General features: G+C 28.3%; 2 protein-coding genes and 1 pseudogene across 2 annotated transcripts in view; 1 reads left to right on the top strand and 2 right to left on the bottom strand.

Annotated features, from left to right (window-relative positions):
• Positions 1-4,906, top strand: part of LOC125865455 (allene oxide synthase 3-like) — an 11,246-nt pseudogene extending 6,340 nt beyond the window's left edge.
• The window catches only part of LOC125866233 (cytochrome P450 CYP72A219-like), a 221,818-nt gene that overhangs the window by 107,311 nt on the left and 102,211 nt on the right, over positions 1-12,296 (bottom strand). The gene's annotated exons all lie outside the window — the stretch shown is intronic.
• Positions 6,239-7,990, bottom strand: LOC125866235 (allene oxide synthase 3). Its single transcript, XM_049546570.1, has one exon. It carries the CDS (start codon positions 7,946-7,948, stop codon positions 6,473-6,475), a length of 1,476 nt encoding a protein of 491 aa, XP_049402527.1. The 5' UTR covers positions 7,949-7,990; the 3' UTR covers positions 6,239-6,472.

Raw genomic sequence — 12,296 nt, forward strand, 5'->3', positions numbered from 1 at the left:
GCAATCATTATATGAATTGTTAACATAGTTCTACAAGTAATAAGTTGACAAATTTCAAATAAATATAAGAGTTAGAACCATAGCTTTGATGAAGTTGATAATTTGGTTACCCCACATTTTACTATGGTTGTTGTAATGCTTGAAAATCTTAAAAGAAATGGAAAAAGAATTTACAATTCAATTTGTTCAACACTTTTCGACTATTAATTGATATTTTTGACAGAATATTACTCTAACTTATCAACAATTTAAAGAAGAGAGTGTAAAAGAAAATAATGTGAGTATTAGTAGAGAGAGTGTAAGAAAATAAAATAATATTTTCTTGATTTCTTCTATTTGAATGGGGTCGAAGAGAATAAAATAATAAATTTAAATATATACTTTTTATCATAAATAATTAATGTTTTTCTTTAAAAAATTAACACATAATTTATTCTTGGTAAAAAATTGAGGCCCCTAAAATTGGGGGCCTAAGGCCAATGACTTATTTTTGTATACATAGAGCCGGCCCTGATAGTTGTAGTTGACAGTAATGGTGGTGGTTGTGATGATAAAGTTAGTTGATGGTAGTAATTCACGATATATGAAAAATATGTGATGGTTGACAATGTGTACGTTGGCGGTAGTTGGCAGACAAAGGTGGATCAACACTTATAAGTGGAGGTGTATGTGGACCCATCAACTTCGAAAAAAATCATATATATGTGTGTGTGTATTTATCTTGAGAAGCTGACAGAATTAGGATATAATTAATCGTGTACCCATGAGAAGTGTATGAGTGCACTTATGTCGTTGGTACAAGCCAAAGAACTCAAACTCAAGATCTGAGTTCAAATCTAACTAAAGTCCTATTTCACGTGAGATGACGATTATGATAATATATGTGGCTAGTGATACTATTACTAATAGTGTAGTAAGAATTTATTCACATAAAATATAACTTAATGATGTTTAATTAGATTTTATTTAATATCTTAATGATTAATACCTACTCAAACTAAATAAATATTAAAATTCTAATGTAAATATAGACACCTAATAATTTAAGATCCTAAATTTCAGAGTAGGATGACAATAGTTACAAAAAGCCAAATTTATCATTTGGACATGCAATATTCAATCATTAATCAACTCTTTTTGTTTTTTTTTCACTTAAAATAACATTATATCTGATATTATGGGGAAATGCAATTGTCAAATGGAGCCAATTACTTATTTGTTTTCCTGTTCACAAAAAGACAATGGCAGATTGATTGGTCAATTAATTTATTTTTTAAAATTTCTTTAGGATCATCTTTATTGACATTACAAAAAGTAATTAAAAAAAATTAACCATTGTTGTAAACGTGGTTGATTATGTTGATTGTGCTATGAAAGTGGTGAAAAATGATTGGTAGTTTGGTGATAGTAGATAATGTCCATAGACCTATATGGGTGAATTCAGAATTTAAAGACGTTGGTGATTAATTATCTTAATATAAATATTAGCAAAATTTTCAATAATGATCAAAGAATAATATTATGTCAAAATAATTACTAATGGGCTATGAAAGTGGTGAAGATGAGTAGTTTGGTGATAGTAGTTACTGACCATAGTCATATATGTGTGGATTCAGAATTTAAAGACGTCAGCAATTAATTAATTTAATATAAAAATTAGCAAAATTTTCAATAAAGATCAAAGAATAATATTATATCGAAATAATTACTAATGGGCTATGAAAGTGGTGAAGATGAGTAGTTTGGTGATAGTAGTTAATGACCATAGACCTATATGTGTGGATTCAGAATTTAAAGACGTCGGCGATTAATTATCTTAATATGAATATTAGCAAAATTTTCAATAATGATCAAAGAATAATATTGTATCAAAATAATTACTAATGGGCTATGAAAGTGGTGAAGATGAGTAGTTTGGTGATAGTAGTTAATGACCATAGATGTTTATATGTGGATTTAGGATTTAAAGACATCGAAAATATAATTATCTTAACATAAGTATTAGCAAAATTTTCAATAATGATTAAAGAATAATAGTATATCGAAATAGTCACTAAGTGTGAGTAGTGATAAAAACACAAGTATATATAATATATGTATATAAATAAAAATGATTTGTGCAAACTGTATATTCTTGCAGTTTTAATTTTCGGCTCACTCATTTCTTTTTACCTTTTTAAGTTATTTAAAATTTTCCTTAAAAAACTACTCCAAGATATATACATATTATTTTTTGAGATCCAATCCCCAAACTCAAGTACAAGAAACTACTACTACAACCAACATGCCTGGAACACACTTGTAATTTAGGGTGCACAACTAAGTTTATAGTAGTTTCTCAAGATATATACGTATTATTTTTCAAAGTTAATGAATGTTAACACTTGTAATTTAGGGTGCACAACTAAGTTTATAGTAGTTTCTCAAGATATATACGTATTATTTTTCAAAGTTAATGAATGTTATGCGTCACAACTATTTAACGTGTGTCCGTCTTTGATCAAAGTAATATCGTTGAAGTGTTTATTCAAATTAAAAAATCTACAAATTAAAGATAGAAGTTTACCACCATGATAAAATCTATCCAAACTTTATACTCGTCAAGAATATAATATGATATAATACAACACAATATGATACATAAGTATGGTATAGTGGTCACATTTTTACTTGTCTAGTTTACAAAACAAAAAAATAATTTATCACTTAATTCTTCATTTATTCTTATTATTAACTATAAATACTTCTCAAAATATTGAATTTATTATATTTAAAATATTATATAATAAAATTGTTATTACATTTATAATTTCTCAAAAAATGTGTGAAATTACCATTAGACAAATAAAAATAAACGAAAGACGTACAAGATTTTCTTTTGATAAGTAAATCAAGAAATAGAAACATACATGTAAACAACGATAGAGCTACAAAACAAGCCGATGATTATGAATTTAATAACTAAAATGAGTTAACGATTTGATGGCAAATTCAGAATTCTAAATTTCAAAATTATAACTTTGCCTCTGAGTTAGTGAAGATTCAAAGAGATTGTCTTAAGCTTGACAGAACTAAACTGAATTAGCAGAAACTAATATTAAGAGGTGCTTCGAATAATTAGCTTGCAATTCGGGTGTAGCTCACAAATACTTAATTGGGAGTCGTCATTTAATTAGTATCCGTTTCATGTATATATAATGTATTGATATGTATATATAATATATCAATATTATATAAATACGGTATACTCGTATATAGATGATGTACATACATTATTGCTATACTAAAGTACACATTGCATATATGTTGTTTATAGAAAAAAGTATACATTGCAGGCCCCTTTTTTTTTGGCAATCTCAACCAATTCAAATCTCTTTTCAAGAAGAAGAAGTCATTAATAGCTTAAAGAAGAATACGAAAAAGAAACTTCACTTACAATTGACAGGTACTGTTAAATAATTATTTTTTAGTTTTTATATAAATTGATAATTAAATTATTTTGAATAAAAATTTATGATCGAAGGATCATTTTGCTTAATTATCTCTTACTTAAATGATACGATCAAAATTGAAAGGCCCGTGAATTTTTACCATTTCTTCTTCTTCTATTTTAGTTTTTCAATATGCTAGGCCTACGAAATAGCCCAACCCAATAGTCTTAATACACTGATAAATAGTCGTAAAAATCACCCCATATACACATTTAAGAGTCAATATTACAGGTTTTAAATCTATTTTTAAAAAATTCTTGCTTATAACAGTTTNTTATTAGGTCATCAACAAAGATTGTGATAAAGTGGTAAGTATTTCTTAATCCTTAATCAGAGGTTTCAGGTTCAACCTTTGAAGGATATAGAATCGTCTCTGTTAGAAAGTGTCTAACCTCAAATATGGGAATTTCCAGGGTATATTCAGATTGAGATATTGAGTAGGTGGCTTTTTATTAATAAGATTATAACACGATGGATTTGAATTCCACTTTTTAAAGGAAAGATCTTTTTTTACTAAGGCATATTAGCACTAATCTATACTAATATTAGTTTTAAAAAAGTAAATCTCTCTCCACTATGTAAAGCATATACAGTTGTGGCAAAGAACAATTTATTAATTTAAGAGGTGAAAAACTTTACCAAAATGAATTCGATTCACAAATACAGTTGAATATAGAATGTTTTAAAAAAAATCTTCATCTTCTTTTATTTTCTAATTTACAATTATCTTTACATAAAAGATTTTAAAAATTGTCATAGAAGAAAAAGAAATAGAAAAAAAGAATTTTGTATTAGATCCTTGTGGATCGAAATGTAGACTAGACTGGATATGTACGGCCCTTCAAATAATATTCATAATAGACTTGTTTTTTTTATAATAGATGAACTCAATTCTCATATACCATCGACGATACGTTTATATCGTCGAAAAACCATCAAACATTCCGGTAACTCTCCAAGATCACCGAAGGTCCTCCTCGCCGATCGGCAACATAAATGCCACGTCATCATCAACCCAAGTGGACCCCACCATCGTCGGCGAAGTACATTCCAACCATGTGGGCCCCACTTAGGAGAAACAACCTAATAAATCTCCGGCACTGACCTCGGTCATGATGAAGTTGTTTTCGGGTTGGTAGGTGAAGATGGCCGATCGGTGTTTGTGGCGGCAGAAGTGGTGGTCGGGTGGCAGTGTTTGGTGGCAGCCGCGCCGCCGGAAGAGGGTGGTTGTGGTCGGAGGAGTAGGTGATAATGAGTACATTGGGGTCATGGTGGTGGAGTTTTTCTTACGTTATGATACTTTCGAAATTGAATTTGGAAAACTCTTGCTTGGATCAAAGGTGATTTTCAAGTCAATAACCAAGGCAACGTCATGCAATAAAATGAATATAAAGGATTTAGTATTTTCAAAATAAAGAAATTCCTCACAAGATTATAATCTAGGGTAGTTCAAAATCTAGCTTTTCAATAAAAGGGTGTAATTTCCTTAGTTAACTTTGTATTAAAATTCGCGTGATGCGCAATCAATAAAGGAAATTAGTTATGAGAAAATATCATCTTATAATATTTGTGATCATCTTAAATTAATGGTTATTGTTAGTTTATATAGAGACTTCCTTTGTCCCGATAATATAATAAAAGATTTCTTCTCTCTTAAAAATTAGTTAAAAGAAAGGTCCAATGATTTCGCATAATATTTGAAATATACCCTTCAAATTTGTTATCCTTACCATCTCCTTTTATTACTTTATTCCACCACTAATTGATAAATTATATTCATGTCTTTTAAATTTTTAAAAAGACTTGTAAGTAACTTTATTTATTGTAAAAACATAACAAGAGAGATCTATTATTTTACAAAGACGAGGAAATACATTCTAAATTTATTTGATCTCATGTTTAAAATACTATTATAAAAAGTGTTATTTGTGACGATTAATTATTTCGTTGTTACAAAAGCATGAGTTTTTGTGGCGACACGAAAACTCTTTGCTTTTGTAGGGACTCTTACTTAAGTCGCCACTAATCGTACAAATGCTTTCTAATAAAAAATATGGCTGAAAAAATATTTAGTCGTTGTCACTTGTCACCACTAAAATAAGAGCTTTGTGGCTAGTTGATTTCAAATACTTTAATATGCATTTATATTTTGATGAAAGTTTTAGTAGATATAAAATTTAATAAATATAAGAGACAATTTAATATGTCTAATGACTAATAGTTGTACTTATTATTGTTTTACTAACTTATAATGAAAGAAATATATATTTACTTTTTAGCTTCGTAAGATAATTTTATTATGTTTAGATATATTGTTCATGTGATTAGTTTAGAGTACGTGTGTCTTGCGCATGTCATTTATATTAATAAAAATAGATTTTTAATATTAACATAAATAGTAATTAAATGACTATTTTGCCAATGGTGAATTATATTTAAGCATTTCATCAAGAAGTCAAAAAACATATCAGAGGAGATCTTACTCCTTGAAAAGTTAGTAATAACCTTAATTTTAAACTTTTCATTTTACTATTTATAAGATGATTTCAGCTCCAAAAAAATCTTCTTAATGTATGCATTATAGTCAAATATCTTCACATAAATTAAAACGGGAAAAGTAATAATCTATGTAAATTAAATTAACATGAATAACAAGAACACTCGAGAATGACTTATTAGTTTAGTCATTGATGAAATACCAACCTCATTATATCAAAGAAAGTTTGTACTAATTAGCAATAACCATTCAATATGATCAAACAAATATTATAAGATAATATTTTATCATAATTAACTTGCTTTATCATCCACGCATCTCGTAGATTTTAATACAAACTTAAAATATAGAAAATTACACTCTTTCAAGATGAAAAGTTGAATTTTGAACTACCCCTAGCTAGATTATTGTTATAATCTTATGAGATAGTTCTTCCTTATTATAAAAACAAACCACTCCATCCCACCCTTATATTCATTTCACTTCATGATGTTGCTTTGGTTAATGACTTAAAAGTCACCTTTGAACCAAGCAAGAGTTTTCCAAATTCAATTTCAAAAGTATCATAACGCATGAAAAACTCCACCACCAATAGCCTTCCCAATAACACTATCAGATCTTTACCAGGACATTGTTTATCGTTCACAGTTGGATTATCAGTCTCCTTACCATTTGACCAATACACATACTTAAGCAACTTCTCTCCATATCCCACAAATCTATCTGGATTAAACTCCTCCGCATTCTTAAAAACTTTTGAGTCCTTTGTAGCCAATGGTTGATATCCAAATATCAATTCATCTTTCTTGATCAAGAACGATGCTTCGTGGTTAGAAACAATTATATTTTTCCTAGCCTTAACCGTTTGGAACGGAACTGGAGGGTCCATTCTTAAGGTCTCATAAACCACAGACTTAACAAGAGGCATTTTATCTATAGCTGAAAGAGTTACCCCTCCTGCTTCTTTAACCGCGGTCCTGATTTCTTTAACAAGTCTAGTATGTAAAGTAGGTCCTGATGTTCCGATCCACTTTATCAAAGATGGAAAGAACACTTTCATACCGGCATATGAATTGAATCCTGCAAGGAAAATAAAGTTATGACAAGCTTCTTCTCTTTTAACTCCAAGTTTCTCCGCTTCATCTAAAATATCCTTCATGGAGTTATAGAACGCGTTGTATAGTTTCTGATGATCTCCTTTTACAAGGAAGTAGGGTAGAGGGAAAGTGTGCAACACCAAATCTTCAAGAAAGTTTGGTACAAATTTAAGGCCAAGTGAAATCAATGGAGCTAGTTGAAGAAAAACCCATTTGTCAACAATTTTTGGTCCATTAGTACCAACACTTGTATCAACTGGATTTTTCCCCTCACAAAACAATCGAAAGAGGAATTCAAACGACAAGTTATCACTCATGGGATTGAAGTAAGACGTTCCTTTCTCAGACAATTCTTTTTCAAGACTTGTAAACATCTGAGTGATTGAGGTATTAAAGATAGGGATGAACTTGTCATGCAACCTAGCTAGTGTGGATAGGATAAGTCCTTTCAATACGGAGTGTTTGGAATTTGTAGTGTCAAGAAAAGCGCAAACCTTATAACCACCGTTGAAAGATGGGGAGGACATAAAAGTACCTTCAAAGTAGTTTTCCTTATCGACTTGGGAGTTATCAAAAAGGATGGGATAACTAACCGCGTCCACAAGGACAACAACTTTAGAGTTACGAGCATTGAAAGGACCGGGAGGGACATTAGTTCTAAAGATAGTGGAATCATATTTTTCCATACGAGACCTGAAAAATTCATCAGTACCTTGATTGTAATGAAAGTCGTAACGATCTTTTATTGCCCCGAAGAATGGGACACCATAATCACCAGGAATTTCTTTCATTGGAAGATTTGGAATTGAAGATTCTTTGGTATCCATTGTAATTATGTGGTATGAGTCTTTGGTATTAGCCATTACTAATATTTTTCTTATGATATTTGGATTTTTTTATGTGTAATTTTATGTTTGTAGGATGTGTCTATATATAGGAAACAATATTAGATATTGCTAGAACCTAGCTAAAATAATCATTTGATTGGTTAATCCTAGCGTTCTTCACGTGAAAGAGATAACTAGTGAAATTATATATATACTATTATTAGAGGGGTGGCATATTTTTGGCTTGTTATAAACGTTAAATTATTGTAGGCCAAGAAAGTTTACTATATTTTCTTTGACAAATCAAGTCTTTTATCAGGTCCAAATTTTAGATATGAATTTTTTTTATAAGGAGCAATTTTGTTCGAATATAATTTAAATAAATCAAATTTTAATACAGATATTAAGTACCGAGTGGGATATCAAAATAAAATATAATATTAGTTTACCTAATATGTTAATCCTTTTGTTAATTGACTCAAATATTTCTATTGTTGTCTTGGATCCACAATTAATCCTTAGTATTGATATATTATTTTCTATCTTATAGTTTGTACAGTTTCCCTAAATTAAAAATTAATACTCCCTCCATTTTAAAATAACTGAATTCTCGAGGTAGAATATAAATAAACATCCATTAAGAAAAAAAGTTTAGAATATAAATAAACATCACTTTTTACGATTGCTTTTTATTTATTCTCAAATTATTCTTGAAAATATAAATAATTCAAAGTAAAATTAATTAACTCTCTGTAAATGAGGGGCAAAAGTGAAAAATAAAAATAAAATCCAACAACTCTATTTGACTTTGAACAAAACACTTATTTTGAACTATGGAAAAAACTCAATAATTCACTAAATCATTTTAAAATAGAGGGAGTAATTAATTATATCTTAATTTCTTTAAAAACAACTATTTTAAACTAGTTGTTTTCAATAAACATAAAAATTAAAATAAACCATAGGTATACTCTCCGTTCATTTTTTACTTGTCAGTATTTAACTTGACACACCATTAAGAAATCAATTATATATTGATATAGATAGTTTACCAAATTATCCCTATGTTTAGTATTAGGTCTTGAAAAATGATTTGGAGAATAAGTATTTAATGTTAACACTAAAACATGGAAAAAATAATTGTCTTTTTTTTTTTGTTATGTCAAAAATGACAATTAAAAATAAAAATCTATTTTGAAAATAAGTGACAAATAAAAATGAATGGAGTGAGTATATATTACACAAATCAATGTGCATGTAGTACATGTATCACGAAAACCAGGTCACTATCAAAGTTAGGAACTGGCCGGTAATTGTTTCAACTAAGTGTTTTTTTAACAGTTTAGCCTGTAGAAAAATCCAAGTTAACAAATTTAAAAGTTAATAAAATATATTTTATTTTTAACAAATTCAATATGAATAAAAATATATATTCATGTGACAATGCATGCATCTGTCCCATCAAATGAGATAAGTTAGGGGCATTGAGACTATCAAAAGGCTTAACCTTATTACTTATTTCGTTAAAATTAAAATGTGTTTGAAAAAAAAGAAAGAAAGAAAAAATATATATGCATAATTATTTATTTGTAAACATAAATAAATATACAGTTTTAATAAAAAATATTAAATATTAAAAATATAAATTTAGTAATTAAAGTCATTATTTTAAAAAATTTATTTATATTTGCTAATAATGATAGCTGAATTTGTAGCAGTGGTGGCAGTAATGATTAATGTTATTAGTGGCTCGTAATGGCGGTTGTCATGCTTATAATGGTGAAGGTGATTGATGGTGTATACTAACTGAAGTAATAATTGTAGTTGACAGTAATGGTGGTGGTTGTGATGATAAAGTTAGTTGATGATAGTAATTCGCGATATATGAAAAATATGTGATGGTTGACAATGTGTACGTTGGCGGTAGTTGGCAGACAGGTGGATCAACAATTATAAGTGGAGGTGTACGTGGACCCATCAACTTCGAAAAAAATCATATATATGTGTGTGTATTTATCTTGAGAAACTGAAAGAAATTAGGATATAATTAATCGTGCACCCATGAGAAGTGTATGAGTTCACTTATGCCGTTGGTACAAGCCAAAGAACTCAACCTCAAGATCAGGGTTCAAATCTAACTAAAGTCCTATTTCACGTGAGATGACGATTATGATGATATATATGGTTAGTGATACTATTACTAATAATGTAGTAAGAATATTATTCACATAAAATATAACTTAATGATGTTTAATTAGATTTTATTTAATATCTTAATGATTAATACCTACTCAAACTAAATAAATATTAAAATTCTAATGTAAATATAGACACCTAATAATTTAAGATCCTAAATTTCAGAGTAGGATGACAATAGTTACAAAAAGCCAAGTGAAATTTATCATTTGGACATGCAGTATTCAATCATTAATCTACTCTTTTTGTTTTTTTCACTTAAAATAACATTATATCTGATATTATGGGGATGCAATTGTCAAATGAAGCCAATTACTTATTTGTTTTCCTGTTCACAAAAAGACAATGGCAGATTGATTGGTCAATTAATTTATTTTTTAAAATTTCTTTAGGATCATCTTTATTGACCATACAAAAAGTAATTAAAAAAATTAACCATTGTTATAAACGTGGTTGATTATGTTGATTGTGCTATGAAAGTGGTGAAAAATGATTGGTAGTTTGGTGATAGTAGTTAATGTCCATAGACCTGTATGTGTGGATTCAAAATTTAAAGACGTCGGCGATTAATTATCTTAATATAAATATTAGCAAAATTTTCAATAATGATCAAAGAGTAATATTATGTCAAAATAATTACTAATGGGCTATGAAAGTGGTGAAGATGAGTAGTTTGGTGATAGTAGNACCATACAAAAAGTAATTAAAAAAATTAACCATTGTTATAAACGTGGTTGATTATGTTGATTGTGCTATGAAAGTGGTGAAAAATGATTGGTAGTTTGGTGATAGTAGTTAATGTCCATAGACCTATATGTGTGGATTCAGAATTTAAGACGTCGGCGATTAATTGTCTTAATATAAATATAAGCAAAATTTTCAATAATGATCAAAGAGTAATATTATGTCAAAATAATTACTAATGGGCTATGAAAGTGGTGAAGATGAGTAGTTTGGTGATAGTAGTTACTGGCCATAGTCGTATATGTGTGGATTCAGAATTTAAAGACGTCGGCAATTAATTAATTTAATATAAATATTAGCAAAATTTTCTCAAAGAATAATATTATATCGAAATAATTACTAATGGGCTATGAAAGTGGTGAAGATGAGTAGTTTGGTGATAGTAGCTAATGACCATAGACCTATATGTGTGGATTCATAATTTAAAGACGTCATCGATTAATTATCTTAATATAAATATTAGCAAAATTTTCAATAATGATCAAAGAATAATGTTATATCAAAATAATTACTAATGGGCTATGAAAGTGGTGAAGATGAGTAGTTTGGTGGTAGTAGTTAATGACCATAGATGTTTATATGTGGATTTAGGATTTAAAGACATCGAAAATATAATTATCTTAACATAAGTATTAGCAAAATTTTCAAAAATGATTAAAGAATAATATTATATCGAAATAGTCACTAAGTGTGAGTAGTGATAAAACACAAGTATATATAATATATGTATATAAATAAAAATGATTTTGTGCAAACTGTATATTCTTGCAGTTTTAATTTTCGGCTCACTCATTTCTTTTTACCTTTTTAAGTTATTTAAAATTTTCCTTAAAAAACTACTCCAAGATATATACATACTATTTTTTGAGATCCAATCCCCAAACTCAAGTACAAGAAACTACTACTACAACCAACATGCCTGGAACACACTTGTAATTTAGGGTGCACAACTAAGTTTATAGTAGTTTCTTAAGATATATACGTATTATTTTTTGAAGTTAATGAATGTTATGCATCACAACTATTTAACGAGTGTTCGTCTTTGATCAAAGTAATATCGTTGAAGTGTTTATTCAAAAAAATTCTACAAATTAAAGATAGAAGTTCACCACCATGATAAAATCTATCCAAACTTTATACTCGTCAAGAATATAATAAGATATAATACAACACAATATGATACATAAGTATGGTATAGTAGTCACATTTTTACTTGTCTAGTTTACAAAACAAAAAAATAATTTATCACTTAATTCTTCATTTATTCTTATTATTAACTATAAATACTTCTCAAAATATTGAATTTATTATATTTAAAATATTATATAATAAAATTGTTATTACATTTATAATTTCTCAAAAAATGTGTGAAATTACCATTAGACAAATAAAAATAAACGAAAGACGTACAAGATTTTCTTTTGATAAGTAAATCAAGAAATAG

The sequence above is a fragment of the Solanum stenotomum genome, chromosome 5, assembly GCF_019186545.1.
Source record: "Solanum stenotomum isolate F172 chromosome 5, ASM1918654v1, whole genome shotgun sequence".
NCBI classification, from domain to species: domain Eukaryota; kingdom Viridiplantae; phylum Streptophyta; class Magnoliopsida; order Solanales; family Solanaceae; genus Solanum; species Solanum stenotomum.

Excerpts from the sequence above, each read along its gene's own strand:
- LOC125866235 (XM_049546570.1), bottom strand. The coding sequence starts at position 7,948 with ATGGCTAATACCAAAGACTCATACCACATAATTACAATGGATACCAAA.